Source organism: Hevea brasiliensis, chromosome 14, assembly GCF_030052815.1.
Source record: "Hevea brasiliensis isolate MT/VB/25A 57/8 chromosome 14, ASM3005281v1, whole genome shotgun sequence".
NCBI lineage: Eukaryota > Viridiplantae > Streptophyta > Magnoliopsida > Malpighiales > Euphorbiaceae > Hevea > Hevea brasiliensis.
In genome coordinates this window covers 81448883-81475445 of record NC_079506.1, presented here as the reverse complement: position 1 = coordinate 81475445, position 26563 = coordinate 81448883, and the positions used below count along the sequence as shown (strand labels likewise).

General features: G+C 27.2%; 1 protein-coding gene and 1 pseudogene across 1 annotated transcript; one reads left to right on the top strand and one right to left on the bottom strand.

Annotated features, from left to right (window-relative positions):
- Positions 1-14152: 14152 nt before the first annotated feature.
- On the bottom strand, positions 14153-15748 carry LOC131173006 (NAD(P)H-quinone oxidoreductase subunit H, chloroplastic-like; annotated as a pseudogene).
- Positions 15749-24320: 8572 nt separating this feature from the next.
- On the top strand, positions 24321-25269 carry LOC110646153 (LOB domain-containing protein 11-like). Its single transcript, XM_058133453.1, has 2 exons — positions 24321-24719; positions 24829-25269. Exons 1-2 carry the CDS (start codon positions 24375-24377, stop codon positions 24904-24906), a joined length of 423 nt encoding a protein of 140 aa, XP_057989436.1. The 5' UTR covers positions 24321-24374; the 3' UTR covers positions 24907-25269.
- Positions 25270-26563: the final 1294 nt, after the last annotated feature.

Sequence of the window (26563 nt, the reverse complement as noted above, 5' to 3'; positions counted from 1 at the left end):
CATTTTAAAAATTTATTTTTTACTTATTTCTTATTTTTAAGATAAAATACTTCTTATCGGTAAAAATTCTATCAATAATTTGTCAAAATTGTGTTTGATAAAAAATATTTCATATTTAATTTTCTAGGCATTTCATTTCATTAATAATATATAATACATTAAAGATTACCAATGTGATCAGTAATTATTATTATTATTATTATTATTATTACTATTATTATTGTTATCATCCTTGTAGTGGTTTCATTATGCATGGATTTGCTACTTAATTTAAGAATATGGAACATATAAGTTAGAAACTTTTGTTATTTATAGTTTAAGAATAAATTTTATTTCTTAACAAAGGTCAAATTCTAATTAAGAAAAATTAATGTCTAACTATGCACATTAGATTCAACCTTTTCTTTTTTTGGTAAAAGATTCAACCTTAATATCTTCCAATTAATTAATTAATTAATTAATTAATTAATTAATTGTTATGCTAGTCCATGCAGGTTAAAATATCGGTTGGTGACTTTTCAATTAAATTAAAGCTAAATATAATTTAAATTCTCTATTTAATTACCTAATTAAACATGAAACTACTCATTTTAATATTTGTATGGGTGGAATCACACTCATCAACAAGGCTTTGAGTAAAATTGCTATTTCACCGAGGAAATTTTTTACTTAAATCTAATTTATTATTTCAATATATAAATATGTGGGATTTATATATTTAATTAAGTAAGTTTCATCATACATTCATGATAAATTAGATTTAAGTAAAGAAAATTCCTTTCATTTCCTCTCCATATTTTAACAAAGCCATTAAATTGAAATTAAAATTTAAAGTGTTTAATAAATATTTTTTTTATTACAAAGATATAATGAGAGAGAAGTGAACATATATGCAGATGTTATTGTGTTATGTCCATCATTGCCTTTAATAAATAATTTTGATATATTATATATATATATATATATATATATATATATATATATATATATATATATATATGCACAAGCGCACTCTTGAGAATGATTTGAGTGAAAATAAGGATAGCAAGGGGATGAGTATTTATGGATTCTTAATTTAATCACACTTTAATAGGTGAATTTGAATAATATATGATCATGATGAAACGAGTTTGATTTAGAGAATATATAATATTTGTATTGAGTTTGAATTTTGCATGTTAGATATTTAATTAAATATAAAATTATATAATTTTTATAATTATATTTATAGATTTTTATATTTTTAGTTTAAATAATTAGAATTTAAAATTTTATAGAATTATTAAAATTTTAAAATATAAACAATTTATAAAAATATTTTTATATAAATTATTAATTAAAATATATAAAATTAAATGAGTTTAATTATTTTTTAATAATAATAATAATCAAATTTAAAATAAATTTAAATAATTAAAAATAAATTTTAATCGAAATCCTTAAATTTAAATAAGATAATTTTGATGGATATTTGACCTATTATCATCCATATTCTTAAATGATAGAAGTCTGCTAGGCTGAGCAGAATTCGGTTCAAATCGAAAATTCGAACTGAACCGAGTCAATTCGGTTCAATCGGTTCGGTTCGGTTTTGAAGAGAAAAAAATCATTTAAACAGAATCGAACCGAATAGTAATTTATATAGTCAAATCAAACTAAATCGAACCGAATCGATTTTTGAATTGATTTATTTTTATGAAAAATTTATGAATTATATTTAATTTTATATATATTAATTGTTTAATTTCATTGATTAATGGTTATTAGATTCAAACCAAAGTTAAAATTAGACTAAATAATTTAAAAATCAAGTCTAAATTAAAAAATCAATAAAAAATCAAACCGATCGATTTAAACTAAATCAAACTGAAATAAAGCGATTCGATTCAATTCAATGTTTAACCTATTTCGGTTCGATTCGATTTCTAAAATTTACGGTTTGATATTTATAATTTAATTCGATTCGATTCGATTCGATTCAGTTTGAACGAAATACTCACTCCTAAAGTCTGCCTCTCTGGAAATGGATTTAACCAATTGAGAAATTAAAGAAAAATATTAAAAAAGAAAAAAGAAGAATGGAAAAAGGAAAAGGGACGTGAAACGCAACTTTAGAAGGAACTTTTTGAACTTTAATCATATCACGTGCGTCCCACATGGGTGTATTGGTTTGTCAGCAAAAGAACACGAGATGTTGTCGATCGACATGTCTCTCTCTCTCTCTCTCTCTCCTTCCTTTCTTTGTTTCTTTTTCCTTCTTTAACGTTTTTTGTGTCCTACGCTAAAACGAGAGTCTCTATCTATACGGTCAAAATGCTTTTTTGTGGTTCACTCCAACCAGCATGTTTTCACTACAAGGACAACTTTTTTGCCCATAGCTTTAGCGAGTGTTTAATTAACCTATTAAATATAATTAATAATGATTAAATAATTAAATTAAATATTTAATAAATCTTTAAAAATATAGTTGATTATTACTATATAGTTATTAAAATATCTATCGGTTATATTTTATATTATTATTATTATTTTTTTTAATCGATGAATAGAATACTCATATATATAGATTAATAAAAGGAATATATCGCTATTAAAATTATAACAATTTTAACTTATACATATACTCTATATCTAATGTGGGATTCTTTAAAGAATTAGCCTCTGAACATACCTGACTCACTCGTGAATCTCAGTCAGAGCCACACCAAAATACTCAACTCTTCCTTATTTTTTACTTAGGTGTCTTTCTTTTTTCGTTGATAAATAGAATATATGCACTAACACGACCCAACCTATGGGCCGGACCGGCACTAGGACCTAAGTTAGCCTAAAGCCCCCGAGGCCCGTAGTAAGCTTAACTATTCCTCAACCCAGCTCTAATGCCCATTTGAGCCCAATTTCAAGAATTCAACCGGACAGAGTCCGGCCATAAAATGGACCTTTTAACGGGGAGTTTTTGACTCACCTAACCTATAAACACAATATATAATCAATTAGAGAGCTCAGCTCACCTTCCACATACTCATAATAACATAAAGTCAAATAGGAGCTCAGCTCCCTCATCCAGTCCAACATACATGCATATAATAAGTTTACAGGTCCAACATGGCAAATTATATTACAGACCCAAATCAAATAAATATTTCTAATACATGTGAAAATTCTAAGAGTTAACAGAATTACACAAACATAAATAAACGACCTGCGAAGAAGAAAAACAGGTTAACCACAACAATGATCCTCTTGTAGCCTGGAAAAATATTAAACAAGAGTGAGCGTTTAACTCAGAGAGTAAAATATCAATTTTAACCATAATCTCTATAACTATCTAAAACTAATGTACCCTGTAGAGTGAAATGCAACAACGTCAATATTTTCACATCATAATAGTAAAAAGGTAATCTGAAGCACTCACACACTCGATAAGGTCAAACAATACATATATGGGAGCTGATCCCTTATACAGCTCTCTTAATCCAACCTGTGCCAGCGAAAAACTCAAGCCGGACTTTTGCTTAATAAACCAAATCAGGGTCCCAGAGAAGAACTCAAGCCGTGTCTACCCCGAAGGACCGGGTCCCAGCGAAGATCTCAAGCTGTGTCTACCCGTCCTGTCCATAGCCAACACCATACCACACGTACGCCAACTCACGCACACTGCTCCAAATTACCACAACAACATCCATGGCACTTTAACAGTTGTGAATGCAATATAAAACGTGCCTAGAGTTTAACTACATAGATACATATTTATAAGTGGTGCATGGGCATGTTTGAACATATAATAATATCGAAATTACAATTAAAATTAATATTTTACTCATAGACTCAACCGAAGTCCCTGTGGCGGCTGGGTGAAGGAGAAAGGCTGTGCCGAAATATGTCCTAAGTCCGAAATATGTCCTAATTTTATTACAATTATTTAATATAATTGACTCAATACAAACTAAGAAAAGACCAAATATGTCATAAGTCATACCGAAAATCCGGTAGAGTCTCTCCTATACCTAGGCCCTACCCAACCTGCAAAAAGGCTTAAAACACACTTCCATATCCACAAACCATATATCCACAACTCAATCACATCACACAGCCCATCGTGGGCCCATCCAAACAGCCATCAATCACAACATGTAAAATTACAGTTTAGTCCTCATAATTTAACCTTCTTGCAAAAATTACCCAAATGAGTTCTAAAAATTTTAAAACTTTTCCCTGTGGTCCTTAGCAATATTACTATACTAATGCAAAAAGAATCATAATTTTCTGAACTATCACGAATATTTTATAGATTTTTAATCCCATTCAAGTACTAGAAAATTAAGAAAAAGTAAGGTTCAGGTTTACCTATGCCGATTCCGATCTCGGGAACACGCTCGAGACATCTGACAACTGTGGGGTAGCCAAAATCTTGACCTAATTCCAAGACTTTTTCGGTAACCTGTCTGTCTAGTCAGGCGGAAATTCACAGACCCTGGCAGCTGTCGAATTTCCGCGAATTGAAGGTACCTACACGAAGCCCACAACACGAGGGTTAGTATATAACTTTTACAAAATTTTCTAAGCTCATTTAATGCTCGGAAAAATACTACGAAATTTCGTGGGATCCACCGAAAAATGGTGTCGAAAAATTTCGAAATTTATATTGCGGCGAAGTTCTCAACGAGTGGAGCGCTCTGGTACTCTCAGTTTTTTCGTGGGGTTCACGGTTTGCGAGAAATCTAGCCCAAAAGTCGAAATTGGCTAAAATTTGTCAGACAAAAATTGAGCAAACCGCTTGATGGATTATGGTGTTCTTAGTGTCTATGGAAAGTTCTCGAGGTGTAGATGGTGTTTGACACAAGACCTGACCCAATCGGTGGCCGGATCGATCAGATTTCGACTGGGAAGCCGAAACGGCGCGTTGTGCATCGCACCTCTTTGCGCGTCATTTTTGGCCTCCTGGAAGGCCAGCTGGCGGTGGGGGAAGGCTGGGGCAGTGCGCCGGCGGCGGCGAGGGGTGGGGAGGAGGGAGGAGAGAGAAAAAGAGAGAGAGAGAGGAAGAAAGGTTAGGACGTGCGGGGAAAGGAAGAAGAAAAGAAAAGGCTGGTTTGATTCGATCGGTCCGATTCGGTCGGTCCAATTTAGGATACAAAATTTTGAATTTTTACTCTACTTTGGGATCGAAAACGAAGCCCAAAAATTTCGAAAAAATTCTAGAAAACTCAGAAAAATTCGTAGAGTCCAAATATATTTTTAGTTTTACCACGTGGTCTTTAAATTAATTTTTAAAAATCATCAAAGTTTTATATTTTTAAGAAATAAAACTCAATTTCTAAAATCTGAATAATTTTAAATAATTTTCTAAAATTTAAATAAAATAAAATATTAATATTACTCATAAAATAATAAATTTAAAAATTTGAGGTGTTACATGCACACATGAGTTAATAATAGAAATGAATCACTATTAAAATTATGATAATTTTAATAGATAATTTTAATAGAGTTTATATTTTTATATAATTCATACACACTGTATTCGATGTTGGATCTTAAGTAACCAGCTACACTTTATATTAACTCTAGAATTAAAGTTGTTCATGAATTATAGTGTTATTTTTTATTATTTAATAAAAATAATTTTTTGAAAAATTGCAGTTGAAAACCGTTTTGTTAACAGCTAGCAATCAGAGCTGAAGCAACGTTGCTCATGAGCTGATAGGATACTCATTTTGTTAATTTTTTATTTCATAGTCATTACTTTTTTTAGTTAATAAATATATTTTTGAATATTTATCATTAAAATATTTTTTAATATCCTATGCAAAGTCAACAGGAACAGTGTCGTTGTCTTGGACTTGTTCAAAATTAACTTATTTAAGGTCAATTAGCCGTAGCAAAACTGGCAGTTTGAAGTCCAAACTGTTGAAGCCATGAGCACGTCACATCTTTATTATACCTACTAATTAATTAATTATTATGTATATCATTTAATTAATTGTAAGTTCATTTGGGTAACTGAAATTTATTTTAATTTTTAAATTTTAGAAAATTAAGTATTAATTCTTTAATTTTATATTATATTTTAATTTTTAAATTTAAAAAAATTAATTATTTAATCTCTTTAATTTTAATATATAAAATCATTCAGTATATATAATTTTAATATTTATAATAATTTCATTCATTAATAAAAGAATTAAATTATTTTATATATTAAAAATATAAATATTAAAGTATTATATAATATAAAATTTAAATATTAAAAGAAAAATCTGTTGGTATTAAAAGAAAATATTTAAATTTTATTGAAATTAAAAATAAAATAAAAACAACTAGGTGCTATTGTTATTTATAATCACAACCTCAAATGAAAATTATGATTGGAAAGATGTTATTAAAGATGGGCAACTTATAAAGTCCAAACCATTTTCTTGCATTAATATTAATTAGTCCATAGTTTATCTTGTGTTTATCTATGGAATTAAAATCATATATATAAATCAACATATTAATAATAATATATTAAATTTTGTCATAGAATTAAATAATAAATTCTAAGTAGGATAGTGACATTTAACTTTCCTCAACAAACTTCTAGGAAAAAGAAAAAAAAAAAAAAAAAAAACCTCAACAACCAATAATTAAATGCACAAATGGGTCACTAATAAAACTTTGTGTCACTTTCATGTCCAACCAATTTAAATGCACAATGAGAATACACAAACTATACAAAATTAAGTTCATACTTTAATATCTAATGTCACTTTCATGTATAGCTGGTGAATGGTGAATGGTGAATGGTGAATGTGAAATATGAAAGTAACCCCTCTTACGCGTGAAGCCTTAAATTTGTTTTCACCCCAAAACTTTTAATAAGTCTATTTTATTTAAAATATCATTAATTTGATTTAATTCCTATAAATTTTGAAATAAATTATATACAAATATTTTTTAAAAATTAAAAATTTGATTAAAGTTCAACTTGATTATTTAAATGATTGAACTCAAAAGTTTCGATTGATTTAATTAACTTAAATTTTGATTTAAAAATAAATTAATAAAATTAATATTTTTATTCAAAATGACTTGCAATTCATAAATTGATTTGAATTGAATCCCTTTTATATAATAATTTGTTAAGTAACTCAAATCAATTTACAATGTAAAATGGCTTATTCGAATTAACCTAAAAAATAGATATAAATTATTTCAAGCGAAAATATTATTTTTTATTAATTCAAATTAAAAGATTCATGTCAAAATTCGAGTTGAATGAATCAATTCATATTTAGAGATGATAGCGGATAAAATATATGCGAAAATCACTCTACTTAAATTTGAATTTAATTAATATTATTAAAATTTAAATCTGTCCTAAATCCAATTAAAATTTATTATCAACTATCAAAAATTAATTTCAAACCTGATTATTATTACTCAAATAATACTTATACTCATTTTATTTTATATATTTTCATTAATAATTTATACAAAATTTTATTTTTATTAATAATTTATATTTTAAAAAATTAATAATTTCATAAAATATTTAAACTCTATTTTATTTAAAATAAATATATAAAATTTATAAATGTTATTATAAAAAAACATATTTTATATTTAATTAAGTATTTATATAAATGGGTTCGGTAACAGACACTCAATATGTAAAATCTAAATCTGTCACGGTTATTATTTTTCAAATTCGAGCTCATTTTAAATTCAATTATATATTATTCAAACCCGTTCTATTAGAATTTGTTCATGTCAAACATCCGTAAAAATTCAACCCATTACCATTCTACGATTGATTTCAGATTATATTGTTAGATTGACCCATAATTTTTTTTTTTTAAGAATTTGACCCACAATTGAACCTTCAGATCATTCAAATTTTAACTTAAAACAAATTACAAATCATTTTGAATCGGATAAATTTGAATCAAATTAATGAATCATATAAAAATTTGACTGCTCTAATTCAATCTCCGTATAAAAAATAAAAAGAAGAAAAACTTATATTACATAAGTTTAGGATTGTTTAGAGTTGGGTCTTGATTATAGTTGACTGACTCATAAATCTGAATTAATTAATTAGTTGGGTCTAATTGACTGCCTCATAATTCCACACTACATTTAGAATTTGCTTATATATATATATATATATATATATATATATATATATATATAGATGTTTACTTACATATTCAACTTTCATCATCATTATTAATTAAGTAAATAATAATTAATTACAAGATTGACAATAAATGATGATTTCATTTCTTTTGTTCATTGTTAGTTAGTCCAAATGTTTAATGTACATATGCATATCTCAAATTAATTTTATGCAATATTAAATCTTCAACAAAAGCTGCCTATAGATATAGAGAGGATTGATAATGATATATTAACTAATTAATTAATTTCTTTTAAGTCATTCATCAATAACTAAAAGTAAAAATCAACGAAAACAACAAGTAACCCAACAAATAGACAATTTTTAGCCCATTTTACTAATTATTTTAGCTAACTAATTACTTGACTCTAGCAAACTATTGTCCAATTATTTTTTTTTTTTTTGTTATTTTTTCATTCTCTCTCCTATTGACTCTTGTCTAATAGGTTCTCCATACGAGTAGATTGAAAATTTTCCTTCTCCTTGAATATGAAGGCAAACATATAGGAGGTAAAGCAGAAATTATAAGCCTTAATTAGTGTGAAGCCCTTGACGCAAATGTAATTTAGGTTTGTTTGTTTTACAAAAAAATATTTTATAAGAAAATATTTTTTATATTTTTAGTATTTGAGACATTAAGAAAAAAAAAATCAACAAAAAATATTTTCTTGATTAAGTCATTTCTAAAGAAAATTATTTTTTTTTTTAAAAGAGAAAGTTATTTTTCATTTTCTAGACGTTGATAATTTTATTAAAATGTGAAAACACTTATACATATATGTAATAAATACATAACATTAATTTAATATTGCAACCAAATAACAGAAAATATTTTTTTGAGGAAACATTTTCCACGAAAAATATTTTTTATATACAAGTTTTTTTTTTGAAACAAACAGAGCCTTAATTATTAATTAATTTTGTAAGTTAATTAGGGTCATTATAAAATAATTTTTTCAAATTAGTTTGCAGGTTGTAAATCATTTCGAATCAAAATATTAATTTTTCATAATTAATTTTATTTATATAATTTTTGAGTTAAAATTGAAATTTATCAGATTAATTTAAAAGAATTAATTTTATATTGGATCAAATAAATCATTAAATTAATTTTTAATTAAATTCTTAATTATTGATTATTTAAATTAAAGTTATTTTTAGTTTGATGTAAATTAAAATAAATTAAAATATAAAAATACTTATACATATATAATATAAATACATACCATTAGTTTGACATTGTAACCAAACAATTGAAAATATTCCCATGAAAAATATTTTCTTAGAAAATAATTTCATTGAAAAATATTTTCTTAATTAAAAAGAAAATTAATTTATTTTAAAGAAACATGACTTCCCTTCTACAAGAGAGAGGAAATCATTTTCATTTTATGAATTTTAATAATCTTATTAAAATATGAAAATACGTATATGATATAAATATATATCATTAATTTAACATAGTAACTAAATAATGAAAAATATAAAAATATTTCTCTATATAAATTATTTTGCGAAGAACCTGTTGCTAATTAGCTTTTTAGGTTAATTAGGGTAATTATAAAAAAAATTTCAAATTATTTTCTACCTTTAACTTTATTTATATAATTTTTGAGTTAAAATTGAAATTTACCCCATTATTATATTTTAGTTTCTGAATTTTAGAAAATTAATTATTTAGTCTCTCGGCTTTATACTATATTATATTTTAGTCCATAAATTTTGAGAAATGACTTATTCAATCTCTTTAATATTAATACATAGAATAATTTAGTTCTTATAATTTTAATATTTACAATAATTTCATGTATTGACAAAAAGATTAAATTATGCTATATATTAAAATTACAAGAACTAAAGTATGATATAATATAAAATTTAGAAACTAAATAATTAATTTCTAAAAATTCAGTGTAATATAGTATAGAACACAAAGACTAAAAAATTAATTTATCAAAATTGAGAGACTAAAGTATAATATAGAGCAAAACTCATGATCAAATTGTAATTTCTCTTTTAAAAAAAGTTACTTTCTCTTTTTAAAAGAAGAAGTATTTTTTTGATAATCTTAGTAAAATATAAAAATATTTATATGCGCATAATGTAAATACATATCATTAGTTTGATATTATAACAAACAATAGAAAATATTCTCATTAAAAACATTTTCTTAAAAAATAATTTTTTTGAAAAACATTTTTCATATTATAAATTATTTTCTGTGAAACAAGTGGAATTCTTGAAAATAGACACCCATAATTAATTAATTAAAAAAAATGTCGTACGTATACTCATTCCCATTATAGTTATTGAAAGAAAATATTTAAGGTTCTAGTACTTGTGGATTGACTTTTATATGTAAAATAGAATATATATATATATAGTTTGCCCTTGATGAGAATTAAGAGTATTTAACGTTTGATTTGTATTATTAATTGAAATTTAAAACTTCTGATTAAAACATATGATAGACATTGTCAACCAAGTTAAGGTGTTGGCCATTGTTCTATTAGAAGTTGGGCTTATTTTGGAGCTTAAGTAACCATAGTTAATAAATATTATATAAGAAAAATCCCAATGGTTAATTTGTTCAATATATTTTTTTTTGAATTATTGTTCATCATTTTCATTGATAGTAACTCTTTTATTATTATTTGATTTTTTAGTCATTCTCCTTTTCTAGAAAATTTTTATTTTTCTTAATGAGAATTTTTGTTCTTTCTTCTTTATTGAGAGCATTTTTAATCTTTGAAAAATAATTAATTATAAGATATTGGCTTAAATTTTATAATTTTATATAATTTATTAAAACTAATATAATGTATTAAACTCATAAAATATTATAACATCAATATTTTATAAAAATTTCCCTTCTAGAAAGATGCAATTTTGATAAAGAAAACAATATCATAATTTAAAATAGAATCAAATTATAATTATTAGTGATATAAAAATACTTCTAATTATATTTAAATTTAAAAAATAAACGTTATTATAAATATTATATGACTATTTATAAATGAAAATTATTTATGTGCTCTTAAAAAATTATAGTTAAGTAAGTGTATTGAAATCTCCATTTGTTTCATGGTGAGCATTTTTTAGCATTTAGGATATTCAGAAAAATGAGTTAATAGAAATTTTTTTTTTTAAAGAAAAAATTAAGTATTTTAGAAAAAATAATTTTTTTTTAAAAGATGAAATTATTTTTTATTTTTTTAACTTTGATAATCTTATTAAAATATGAAAACACTTATACTTAGGTGACATAAATACTAATCAATTGTTTAATATTACAACTAACAATAGAAAACATTTTTTCTAACATGTTATTTTCCGCAAAATAAATTAAGCTAATAAAAAAAATCTTAATCTTTAGAGATTATTAAGTGCACCCGGTAATCTTAATCTTGGGAGATTATTAAATATACTCGGTACACATGCACCATCTTTAATAATTATATATGACTCATTTTTCATATTATAAAGAGGGTCTGCTTTTTATGAAAGGTCAAGTATTATTTTTATGTACACCAAGAGTATTCTATAATCTTCCCTTAATTATTGCTAAAATCAAATTAATTAATATGGCAGCATCACATTAATAAAATCAATTGCATTTCTTTCTAAAATAAGGGGGAGCCTAGTTAGACTTGAATTAATCACGTTCAAATGGCTCCCTTCCCATTAATGGAAACCAAAACAGTTTTGAAATGGGAACAAAACGAGTGTTTTGGAAAAACGGCTGCCGTGTATGATAAGGTGTGAACTTGAAGTGTGAACAAAGAGCCGGCTTCATCGCATTAACACTGGTTCCATCACCGAATGCAAATAATTCATTAATTATTTGGTACTTAAATTTTAAAAAATATATTATTTAGTTTCTATATTTTACTTTTGCAAAACTATTTAATCTATTCGTAAAATTTTTTATCAGTCAATGCATATTAAACTATTAGTTAGTCCTTCTATTTTAATGAAATTAATTATTGTATTTCGAAAAATATTCTTGCATGAAGATTTTATTGTATAAAAACTAAATTTGAATTTATCTTTTTTTTTTAAATTATCCAAATTATTTTCATTCAATTCCTTGGGCACAGTTTTTGTTTTTTTATTTGAAAATTTTCTTTTATTATCACATGAATTACTTAGAGATTTAAGGAAATTAATTAATCTTTTTACTTACGTAGCTTGTATCAATTTCTATAAAAAAAAATGAAAAATAGAGAGAAAATAAGGAGGAGAAGAATGTGGTGCAAAGGAGGGAGACAGAAATAAGGGATAAGAAACAAATACAAGGGAGAGGGTCAGGGTAATTTGGGCATAAAAAATAATATGAGAAATTAAAAAATTAACGGAACCAAATTATAGAAATTAATAATTAACGTATTTTTTAAAATATAGGGATTAATTAATAGTTTAATTCAAATAGAGGAATTAAATAGTAATTTAACTGACATTAAACCTTTGACCAATAAGAAATTTGACAGATGCACTAAATAGTTTAATGAAAACAAAATATAGGACTAAATAGTATATTTTTTAAAATACAGAGATCAAATAATTAATTTTATCAAAATACAGGAATTAAATAATAATGTTCTTCATGAATATTAATTAATTAATTAATTAATTAATAATATTTTTAAGAGATACCTAATTAGTTTGACTTGATTAAATAATTAAAAACATGTCATTCATGTAGTAAGTATTAGGTTGAGTCCACAATTTCAATTCCTATGAAAAAAAAAAAATTCTTAAGAGATGAATTAAAAAAATTTCTAACTCCTAGGTAATTATCAATTTTAAAATCAATGAAAAATTTTAAGTTTTACTCAATGATATTAGACTTGTTTGCAGAATTACAAGGTCTCGAATTGAATCCTAATCAGAGTCAACTATATAAAAAAATTGACATTAAAAAATATACAAAAATACATCCTGAAGAGATCTATTGGTTTGGTTTTAGCATATAGTGTATGAGTTTTTCTTGATTTTAATTTCAATATTAATAAAATTTTGCTTATAAAATAAAATACACAAACTGATAGAAATAGAACGATCAAAGCATATGAAGAACAAAGGCCAAACACAACTTTGAAACCTTGTTGATAATAATAATAATAATAATAATAATAAAATCTAAAGCCAAAACACACCGTTTCACTCTCATTGTTCTTAAAACCATTTTTGGCTAAATGAAAAAGGACCAAACTCGATTACAACCTTCTCGTGATCGCAACCATTAGTGCATTACAAGCATCACATTTGAGTAGATCTATAACCATCTTGGATGCCCGAGAATCCTAGCTGCCATGCATGAACGATGAGATGAAGTCACATGCTGCCATGAGTGAGATGCTAGAAAAATCTTGAAAGCTGAAGATGAGCTTCTTGTTATAAGTGAATAGAACAAAAAGACCCCAAAATAACGAATAATGTAAAAATTTATATATTGACATTTCGTGCTCATTTCAAAATTTCTTACTTTGTTATTTCCCATCATACACTAACCACAGGATGATCCGCAAGAAAGGTGGCAGGATTCGAACCTATGCCTCTGACCTGCTGGGTTGGGTGCTCAAGTTAGCCCCATCGTTGCTTCTATACCCGAAACAGATGCGCTGCACTAGCCATCACATAACTTTGTCTCCCCTACCCACTGGTTATGCCATTACCAATCACCGGTAACCCTCAGACTGGCCCCCCTTAATCTATTAAGAACGATTGTCCTTATGACCCAACATGGACTAACTTATTACTTTTCGAGCAGTAGCTCTAGGAGACCAACAACTTGTTGAGAGTAGGGGCATCCAAGCTCGTCCAATAAAGGGGCTTGGGGGATAGAGGTTGAGAAATCTAACCTTTTGCATGTCAAAACCAATTGGTTGTTTTTCCTTGACCAAAAGACTATTCCATAATTGACTCTTGTTGCCGAATCGAAGGGGCTTGGCTTGTTCTAGGCTCTAGTTTTCTTTAAGCAAGCAGTCAATCTATCCTTTTAGGTTGCATGCCCAAGGCAATGTTTTTAGTGGATTGAGATGTATTGATCTTCATTATCGTGCCCCTTCGTTGTACAATTAATGCTGCGGCAGTGCCTAATATCCCAAGACAACTTCAAGGTTCCCATCGATCAATTACGAAGGTTCCAACCATTTAAGTGTTCTGAATACTAACTTGGCATCCTTTGGGAAAGTAAAATAGCAAATTTGATCTAACGAAACTAGGAATTTACGCATGCATACCTTAATTTACCTTATTTTTGTTGTTACCATGAAACATTTATCTTTTTTTTTTTTATATAAGATAAATGTTGTTGTTAATCCATTTACTGTTACTGTTATTGAATTACCGATACAAAAAATAATATCGGCCAATTTCATTCTTTTAACTAATTCAGGAAGAATTTGCAAATTGATAAAACCCGGCGGACGAATTTTCCATCTCCAAGGAAAACCGCTCTGATCTCCTATCAGAAAAATTCCCAATTCTCCTTTTGGGGCTTCGACTCTCACATAAAGTTCTTGTTTCGGTAATTCAAAAGTAGGAGAAGTTTTTTTACTAATGAATCGATATTCGAAATCGTTCCATTCCGAATCCCTTTCTCTATCAAAACGTCGGATTTCTAAATTCTCATAGGGACCCCCGGAATTCCTTCCAGAGCCTGTTGAATAATTTTTATAGATTCCATCATTTCACCGATTCGGACTAAATAACGAGCTAAGGAATCTCCTTCTTTTTGCCACTGGATTTCCCAATCAAATTCGTCGTAACACTCATAATGATCAACTTTACGAAGATCCCATTGTACTCCGGAAGCTCGTAGCATTGGTCCCGATAAACCCCAATTTTTTGCTTCCTCTGTACCAACAATACCTACTCCCTCAACTCGTTCTAAAAAAATAGGATTTCGCGTAATAAGTTTTTGATATTCAGTAACTCATGTTAAAAAATAATCACAAAAATCCAAACATTTATCTATCCAACCATGAGGTAGATCAGACGCTACTCCCCCGATACGAAAAAAATTATGCATCATTCTCATACCAGTGGCAGTTTCGAATAAATCATATACTAACTCTCTTTCTCTAAAAATATAGAAGAAAGGAGTCTGTGCACCAATATCTGCCATAAAGGGACCAAGCCATAACAAATGAGAAGCTATATGACTCAATTCCAACATAATTATTCTGATATAGCCAGCTCTTTGAGGCACTTGAATATTTCCTAACAGTTCTGGACCATTTACTGTTATTGCTTCTGTGAACATAGTAGCCAAACCAATGGTATATTTAAAAAAGTAAAATATGCAAACTTGATCTAACGAGAACTTCAAGTTCTATTGTTGTTGTCAACATACAAATCTATTATAAATAATAATGAAAATTTCAATTTAAGAACTTCGTTCTTGGAATTAAAAGGGAAAGACTCGAATTGAAATGAAGTTTCATTGTCTAATGAGAGCTACGGCAAACCACACATAAGCTTTTGTCTTTAACCTTAATATATATTTGAGTGCTCCAGACTAGGAGTTTACGCATGCATACCTTAATTTACCTTATTTTTGTTGTTACCGTGAAACATTTATCTTTTATATATATATATATATATATATATATATATATATATATATATATATATATATATATATTATAAGCAAGCTAATTTTATTGAAATTAAATAAAATTTAGGAAAAATTTATCATATGCCATCCAATTAAAATCCAATCAGTAGATTTTCTTAAGTGAAAAAATTTAGGTAAACACTTTACAAAAAAGGATGTTCTAACTAAACCAAAACAGAACACTAGAACATTTATCCATTAGCTATTTCATTGTAACCAGACTTATTTATTTATTTTTTTAATTTTTTATGAGAAAAGAGTTTCTTTAACCTTAAAATTCAAATAATGAGACAAATTACATTTAATCCACATGGTTTCTCCTCAGTCTTGAACACTCAATTAGCTGTTTTGCCGGATATAGCTCCATTTTTGGGTTATTCACATTTAGGAATGTGGCCTGAGTTGATTTGCCAGAATCTGCCAACTTTAACTTTATTTCTTGTTCTTTTATTTCTTTTTCCAAGCATGTGAAATTCATTTGAATTTGTGTAATTTCTTCATTCATTTTGTAGCTAGAGTCAAATGCATCCCCCTTTCTACGGGGAAGCCTGTTAGAAAATAAATTTGCCTACAGCTAATAATGACGTAGGAAAATTTATTTTCTAAATTCAATTTATTATAAATTTAAAATATAAATATGTGAGTTTAATGTATTTAGTAGATGAGTCTCATCATATATTTTATATCTTTGTTCTATCTATGATAAATTAGATTTAAACAAAAAAAATTTAATGATGTATATTAAATTACTATTAAAATGATTATTGAAAATAAAATAATAAAAAAGATTAGATCAGTAATAAGCCATTTAAATGCATTCTCTCAATAAATTGAAAGGTTAATTTCTACTCAAAACATTACTTTTAAAATAAATTTAATTTAGATATACATAAATGATTCAATAATAACGTAACCATACAAAAAAAAAATATGTTATATGAAACTGTTTGTGAAATATGTTAAATTTTGACTCCAAATTTAAGTATAGTTGAAATTTTATCTATGTTTGTAAAAATGTAATTAGAGTAACATTCTAGGATGCTTTTAATTGAAAAATTAAAAAAAAAAAATTCTTCATTAACAGATTGAAAAGGGAAGTAGTAAAGAAAAGGGAAAGAAAATATTTGGTAGAAGGTTAAAAAATTACCAATATAAATTTTAATTTTTAAAGAGAATAATTATTATTCTAGTTTACTAAGGTTAATATTTAATCTTTCAAGAAGGTTTAAATATTAATTAGGTCAAAAATTAATCAAGTCTTTTTAAATATTCAAACAATATTAATGAAGTAAGGCCATATTTGGTATGATATAATTAAAGTTGTAATGTAATTGCGATTACTGATGTGTCCCAACCGCAAGTGCACGGGTCATTCAAGTAGTATAGAAAAAGATATCGTTCCCACGAGGAGTTGTGTTAATGATTGAATTTTTGATGTAAAATAAAATATGTTAAAATTGTATTTTAATCAAATTAATAAAAGAAATTTAGAAATTTGAAGCATAAGGTATGAAAATACAAAACTAAATTCAAACAATGACTAATTTAATAATTCGCAAAATAAAGAAATTGATAATAATGAAAATTAATAAAATGAGATTAAACTAAACACTCAAAAGTAAAATTCTAAGCAATAATTGATGAAAGACGATTCTGGAGTTAAGGGTTCATATTTAAGTCATTTTGGGATTTTTCCTAGCTAGCCCAATCCATGAAATTCATGAGTTTAAAGGAGATTAATTCTAAAATCCTTTGAAAACTCTTTCGAGTGAGACAAAGAGTGCCTTAATTAACTTAATCCTACTTTTGTGGAGTTAAAATTAATCAAGACCCATTAGGTTCTTTAATCAATCTATTAAAACCCTCTTAACCCTTAGTCTATTTCTAGATCTAAGTTAATTAAGTCCAATTTCTTGATTAACTATCACTTGGTTTTCTCCTTTCGGTGCTTCAACCAAGGATTAAGAACATAACTTAATGGGGCCCTTCATTAAGCATGTGAATAAGCACACAAGAAATGGATTAAACCTCATAAATTCATTAAATTGGGACTAACCCAGTTCAAATCCACAAAAATAACTAAAATATTACATCCCTTACTCCAGAATCAAAGTAAAACTACTCACTATCCATAATGTTTACAAGAAATTTTGAGTTGATAAGGAAATAAAGCTTTAATCTAAGCTAAGAAAACAAGAAACTAAACACTAGAAATGTAGGAAAAATATAAGAAAAGAAAGAAATCTCCAAATCTGGTTGGAAATGGAGTGGGAGATGATTGTGACTCTTCAGCTGCTGCCTCCCCTATTCCTTTTCTTCCTCTACTTGCTTCCCTCCTTTCTAAAATGGGAAAATGAACTATTTATAGCATTTTTCTGACATGGAGCCCTAAAATGGTGTGTTTTAGGAGGAATTTTCTGAGGGAATCTTCTGTCAGCTCATTAATGAAACCTTTGTGGGACTGCATAAGTGGACTGCATAAGTTATACAGTCCCTTATGCAGTTTTCGGCTGTTTCTGGTTCACTTATGCAAAACTGCATGACTTGGCGCATAGGTTATGTACATTTCCGTGAGATTGCATAAGGGAGGCGTGAATCTGCATAAGCTATGCACTCTCCTTATGCACAATTCGGCAGGTGTTGGAACAGTGTTTCTTCTCCTCATGCGGATCTGCATAGCTTATGCGGCAAGTTATGCGCAATTTTGTCAATGCATATTTCCACTTGAAAACTTGTTTTTGACATCTTTGGCTGTAGAAGTCACTCCTCAATGGCAAAATTTCTTTTCAGTCCTTCAAAAACACTATTTTTCCTATAAAACAAAGTAAAAATTACAAATTAATCCAAAATTGACAATTATGAAAAACTAACTAAATAACTAATGAAATTAGCTAAAAGTGACTAATAATCAAATAAAATGGCTATGAAATTAAACCTAAATGATTATGCAAAATGTATGCATCAATTACAATACATATTTAATTATGTTGTTTAATAACACAAAAAAAATTGATGTAATGGAATGATAATTACGTAAGGTAATTGATTAAGAGTAATGTAATGGTCATCACAAACAAAAATGAATGTGATCATGATTACTTGTTTTGATTTTTTTATTTATTGCCAATACTATTACTACTACCATTACTTTGCTACCACTTTTATTATCACTACTACTCCTATTCTGTCACCACCATCACCACCACTATAACCATCACAACCGCTATCATCATTATCATCTTGTTACCACTACTGTTATCACCCTTTAGCTATTGTCACCTCTACCACTACCTGACCACTACCACCATCATTATCTCATCTTGCCACTACCATCTAACTATCAATGTCGCTATCACCATCACCACTTAGCTACCACTATAACTCGACTGCCAATCACTACAACTATTACCACTTATTATTAACATTATAAATAAATTAAATATTAAAATAAAAATTATCATTATATTCTACTACTTATATTTTTTTTTTACAACCAAACAGAGAAATATAATGACAATTACATTACATTACATTACAATTTTAATTGTATTATATAATTGATTACATTATATTATATTACGCTCTACCAAACATAACATAAGGATAATAATTACCTCTTATTAACCTCCTGCCAAACACCAAGAGCACTATACCCTTAATTAATGCCCAGAAGTTAACTAACGTATTGAGATGTACGTTCATTGTGATCATAAATTAGATAAATATGTAGAATAATCAATGAAGTCATTTATAAGGCAATGGGGTCTCAAATTCAAATAAAACAATTTATATATTTGCTATTCGCGCTTTTGTTTGTAATTTTCACCTTTTCTAATACTAGTAATGGTGTATACAATTCAGTTCTTAAAAAGAAACCAGAATCAAATCAAATCAAATTGAATTTGCTGTTGTGATTCAATTCGTTTCCTTGATACTGCAATTTTAATTTAATTCTTTTTCAATGCTTTAGTTTTGATTGATACAGTATGCTTTCAGGTTCAAGTTTCAATTCCTGAACCATTTAAATTTATCAATTTGTGACTATTTTTTAATTTTATATATATATAAAGATTAAAAAATATTTTGTAATTTATTAACATACTTATAATTAACGGCTATAATAATTTAACATATTTATAAATAAAATTGTTAAAAACAGTTTAGAAAATGAAAGATATTATTAAGTTGTGTATAGTTTTTATATAACTTTTTCAATTTGATGCAATTTAATACAAATTCAATATGATTTTAATTTGCTTATTGATGAAAATTAAAATACTACAATAGTAAAATAAATTATATTTAATGCAATTATATTTCTATAATAATTCTTTTCATTGCGATTTAATTCTTTTTTTTTTTTTTCGGTTATCAAAGATCTAGATTAATTCATTAGAAGGGACCTGTGTCTAGAGAAATACAAGCATGGCTAGCTCCTAGGCCGACCCAACAGAGAACAACAAACAGGCTCAAATTTGACCTAACAAAAACAGCAGCCTACTCTACTCTCTCGAAGAAAAAGACCAAGCACCCAATGAAACCCTTGGTAACAAAGGCAAGGAACATGCAACTCTTTTGTTCATCTAGTGCCACCACGACCTTCACCTCTCCTCGTGGGAGAGAAGCACCAGGAAAACCAAGACTTTCTTCAGAGAGATCATTGTTCACACAAGCCTAAAGAAAGTAGAAGGAGAAGAACCACCATGTTGGCACCATCAAACACATAAGGACAAGCTGCTTTAACACCATCAAAGGACCATTGGAGCATAGAGGCAACACTAAAATTGGCATAGGACAGTTGTGGTGGGGCTCTTCAATGTCCCACTTGCGCCTTCCGATTCATGACCCCATAAGCTACCATTGGACAGGCTGATTCCCATGTCATGCGAGGAAGCTCAAGCGACTATCGAGTATTCCCCATCAACAACTACAACAACATGCAAAATAAGAAAATGAGAAAAAGAGGACCCAAGCAGCATACAAAGACCATCCAAAAGTGAAGACCCAGCTACAAAGACAACCCAAAACTATATACATCCTAATCCAGCGAAAGGAGAGGGAGGGCCTTCCTCTACTCGGAGGGGCAGGAAAAGACCAACAGAGCGGCAGAAAAAAGGATTTAACCCTAGGCTGAAGAAACCTTAGAGGGACAAGTTCTTTATTTTTAGCTGTCATATTTTCGATTTGGTTTAAGAAAATAGAAAGATCTTCCATGTTCAACATATATATAGCTACTACTAAATTATTCTTACCACTACACATTGTGCGATGTTTTTATAATGAACCAGTCATTCAATGTGATATAATCAAATAAAAATTTAAAAATGAATTATCTTTCTCATCATACAAAATAAATAATTAGTCTCATCATGAAACAAGCTTATACGTTGTACCATTATGCTCACAAGCAGAATCTATTTTCATTTTTTTTTAAGGTAAAAAAAAAAATTACAAAATCAATTGATAGACATTAAAAACTATAACGTTATGAATAAGATCCAAAATTGGTTTGATTAATTGAGTGGTTGGATACAATCAATATCTCCAAAATGGGGTCAATTTGAATTTATTAGTGATGAAGTAAAATAAATTTATTTTATTATTGTAAATTTAAAAGATAAATTTTAAAAGAAAATTATCTTTTTCTTAAATGAATAAAGGAGTTTGAATAGTTCAATGTAAATCTGGTCACATTAATTAAATTGAAATATGTTTAACTTAAATAGACTCTAAACTAAACCCAATTAGAATCAATCAGTCTAATTTGATTTGAAATTAAAATTAAATTTAAAAAAAAAGAAAAAAAATTCAATCGATAGATTTAATTAAAATTAAACTAAATTAATTCAAATCGAATGACCTATATGGTATGGTCTCAATCCCTCAAACTATTAAACGAGAATCGCGAATTGTAAATCCAAACTGGTCTTATCGCCAGGCCTAGTTCAATGATTGAATGCATTCTCATCGTACAAGCAATTAATTAAGATTTCTTTTCTTGGAGAAGTAATTTGGTTTGATTGAAATATAACAATATTTCATTAATCACAAATATAGTACAAAATAAAATAAAAATCTTACATATTTAAATCTAACTATTTACACAAAAAATAATATAAAGAATTTAAAAAGTCTGATAATGTTGATAGAGTATATAAATATGGATAAGTATTCGATTAATCGAATTAGACTAAACTTTTAACTAACTGAATTGTTATCCGAATTTAAAAATAGTAATCAAATTGAACTAAAATTGAGAGAAAATTGAAATTAACTGAAACTGAAAATATTTGGTGAGTTATCGGTCTTAACCAAATTAACCTAAAAAAATAAAAAATATATGTTATATTATTAATTATATAAATAAATAACAAGTTGGTTATTTTAGTTACCAAGTAAAAGATAACTAAACCGATAATCAAAAATAAAAAATTTTTATAAAAACTAATCGAAAATTGAACCGAACTTTACTCTTACTAAGACAATTGAATTTCATTGATTCGATTATGTTATAATTGAATAATGCACACCCCTATATATCAATTGTTTTATAGGCGGCCTACGTACTTTACTTTTCAACTCTACGATCCTTTTACAATCTCATTAGATAACCTCCAAATTTAGATATCTTAGATATCCCATTAAATGAAAGATCTGCATCTTGTACAATATTCATCTTTATAAACCAAAATATCTTATAATAAAAAAATAAAATAACTCTGTTAAAGGAGAGAAAACACCACAAAAACTCAATATCTATCAGCAAGGATGGATATAAGTATTTATTTACTCAAAATCTATCAACAACAATAGATTAGAGGAGATATGCCAAAATTTATTTTAAATGGACGTAGATCGAAAAGTTATTTAAAAAAAGACCAACAGAAAAGAAAGCCCATTAGATAACCTTCAAATTTAGATATCTTAGATATCCTATTAAAAGAAAGATTTGCATCATGGACAATACTCATCTTTATAAACTAAAATATCTTACAATAAGAATATAAAATAACTTTATTAAAAGAGAGAAAACACTACAAAAACTCAATATCTATCAGCAAGGATAGATATAAGGATTTATTTACTCAAAATCTATTAACAATAATAGATTAGAGGACATATGCCCAAAATTTATTTTAAATGGACATAGATTGGAAAGTTATTTAAAAAAAGACCAACAGAAAAGAAAGCCTATTAGATAACTTTCAAATTTAGATATATTAGATATCCTATTAAAAGAAAGATTTGCATCTTGTACAATATTCATCTTTATAAACTAAAATATGTGACAATAAAAATATAAAATAACTCTATTAAATGAGAGAAAATACCATAAAAACTCAATATCTATCAGCAAAGATGGAATAAGGATTTATTTACTCAAAATCTGTCAACAATAATAGATTAGAGGAGATATGCCCAAAATTTATTTTAAATGGACGTAGATTAGAAAGTTATTTAAAAAAAGACCAATAGAAAAGAAAGCCCATTAGATAACCTTTAAATTTAGATATCTTAAATATCCTATTAAAAGAAAGATTTGCATCTTGTGCAATACTCATCTTTATAAACTAAAATATCTTACAATAAAAATATAAAATAACTCTATTAAAGAAGAGAAAACACCACAAAAATTCAATATCTATGAGTAAGGATGGATATAAAGATTTATTCACTTAAAATCTATCAACGATAATAGATTGGGAGATATATGCCCAAAATTTGTTTCAAATGGACATAAATCGGAAAGTTATTTAAAAAAAAGACCAGTAGAAAAGAAAGGGAAAGAATAACTACCATTAAAAATACTTAGTGACCAATGAGAAAAGAAAAAAAAAAAGAGAGAAAAATAGAAAAGAAAATGTTCCGAAAAGTAACGATTATTAATACCATATATAATAGCAAATATTGGGCTATATACCTATGCCCTTTGCCCATTTAGTGTCCACCAATATAAATTTTTTCTAGGCCCATTGAAGCGCCAACACTGTTCAAATTAAAGAATAAAGAGGACCCATTAAAACCCAGATGCTTAGAAATGGGTTTTAGTAGGCTAGAAATTATGATTTTCAAAAATCGGTATTCCAAAGTTGAATTCTCTCATGACTCTCATGCTTTTATTTATTTTTTCTTTTTTTTTTTAACAGCAATATATTGCATTAAAAGCAAGAAACAAAGAAAGGATAGAGAGGAATGTGATTCCCACTCTTTAGTAATTTGTTGGGAATGTGATTCTTGTAAGGAATAGAAAGGAAGCACTAGTAAGCCACTTACGGAAGAATCTGTTAACACATGCAAGCCAAGCATGAAGCTTCATCACAAAAGGAGGACAAGTTAGAAGTTAGTGAGCAGATATGGAATCTTTTATAGAAAGTCAAATTTGCAGACTACAATCCCCATATAGAATTTCACAAAAGTTTAATTCAATTAATTTTTTTTATTAATTTTTATATTTAAAATAAAAATATAATTATATAAAAATTTAATTTATTATATAAAAATTTAATTAAATGCTTTTCATGTAAATTTTTTATTCACTTTGCTTCTCCCTTATCAATTTTCATTAGATGATCTCTCTCCCCTTCAATGGGGAATAACAACCATGACTGCAGTCCTTTCTTATTTTCCTCTCCACCTTATTTTCCATTGTCCTCTCCTCCTTATTCACTGTCATCGTCTCCTCCGTTATCTCCAAGTCCAGATTCACCTTTTGAATCTTCCTCAAGTCTTCCCCTACATACTGGCCAATCTTCTTCAATTTCTTTCCATCCTTCTGCTGCTAATCTTCGGCCATGCGCTGCCTGCAAAGTCCATGGTCAGATATGCACTGACAGGTGTTATGTAGCTTCCTGCATACCACCCACTGATTCACACAAATTCACCGTCGTTAATGGAATATTTGGAACTACCAATATCATCAGCTTCTTGCAGGTACGCCATAAAATATATTCTTTCAAATAATGCTACAGTGAAGAGTTATTTTTATTTGATTTATCAAATAGTCGGGACTGAATTATATAGTGATATTATTTTGCTGCAGAATAACAGTTCATCGTCATATGTTCCACTGTTATTATTGTTGAGAGACACAAATAATCAAGATGGAGAACTGAAGTAGACAAGTACTCGAGCATCTGAAAGTCTTATCTGCTGCTTCTAATGGGGACCGAGCTTTTTATAATTGGAGAAAACATGGGCAAAAGCAAGTAAAAGGAAGTGTGTATCCGCTTAGCTACTACAGGTGCACACATCCAAATTGTTTAGTGACAAAGAAGGTTGTAAGATCATTGGATGGGTATATTGCAGAAATTGTCTACGGGGGTGAACACAACCATCCAAAGCCTCAGCCTCCTAATTAAAAGCAACTCATCAGGTACGCAAGGGATAGGAATTGTATCCCAGGAGAGATGGTCAAGATTTGAGCACTCCAATATGGAATAATCACCTGAATGAAACAAAAGAAAGGTCTCGAAATTATTAAGTTAGTAATCTCCCCAAGAATTAATTTTTTTTATATAAGAGTATCAGTCCACCCATCAACTAATTAATTTAATTTGAAAGATTAAGTCTTAATAAGATTTATTAACTAATTAATGATATCTTAATTTTTTTTCCTTCAATGAGTTTAACTAATAAATTATATTTTTTTTTGCTTTAATGAGTTCAAACTCAAAAGCACATAGACTTTGTAGAGAATTCAAACCCCAAATACTTCAATTTCGGAATTGCCATAATTATTACCATATCATTTGTTTTTGTGATTTTTTTTTAATATCAAGACTTTATTTTTTTTTTATTTGGTCGCAATGTTAAACTAATAGTATGTTTTTATGTAATGTATGTATAAGTGTTTTTATTAATAAGATTATCAAAATTTAAAAAATAAAAAATATTTTTTTTTTTTGAAAAAAGACAGCCATTTTTTAAAAAAATGACTTAATTTTACTTAATTTTTCCTTTTTACTGCAAAAATATTTTTTGTTAACTCATTTTTCTAAATACTCCAAACATAAGAAAATATAAAAATATTTTTTTAAAAAATATTTTTTATGAGACAAACAGAGCCCAAGTTATTGAATTGAAGCATTATATCAAAGTCATAAGATTGTAAACTCCAATCCCTATTCCCTGTTTAAAAACTAAAATTTTATAATAATTTAATTCAATTGATTTCTTTTTTTATCAATTATCGTATTTGTAATAAAAGAATTTAATTTTTTATAATTAAAAATAAAAAATTATTTTAAAAAATAAAAATTAAATATAATTATGTGAAATTTTAATTAAATTTTTTCTTACAAATGATGTATTATAAATGAAGCCTACAAATGATGTATTATAAATGAAGCCTATATAAAGCAAATCTTTTTAATGGAAATCACCAGCATATATAAAATAGTCGATAGAGAAATCAAAATTTCTCCGATCCACTGTTAATTCTGCACGGTAGCCGTGCAAATTTGACAGAGATATTTGATACGAAAATGGATGGTTGGTAGATCAAAAGTTTACATAATTATTAAAAAAATAGAAGTAAAAGAGAATATATATATATATATATATATATGTGTGTGTGTGTGTGATTTGGTTTATAGGCTTAACTTTAGAAGTAAGACTACTCCACAACTCACTTTATTGATTAAGGATGAAAAATATATATAATAGGAATTATTAGAAACACTCTCAAAGATACCCTAAATCTATCAACTCTCAACTTTTGTGTTTCAGTCACTAAAATGACATACTATCAATCCCTCATGCCAACTCTATTATGG

Bases quoted from the DNA above. Each gene is read 5' to 3' on its own strand.
- LOC110646153 (XM_058133453.1), top strand. From the start codon at position 24,375: ATGGGGAATAACAACCATGACTGCAGTCCTTTCTTATTTTCCTCTCCA. The intron at 24,720-24,828 runs GTACGCCATAAA...ATTTTGCTGCAG, and splicing joins ATATCATCAGCTTCTTGCAG to AATAACAGTTCATCGTCATA.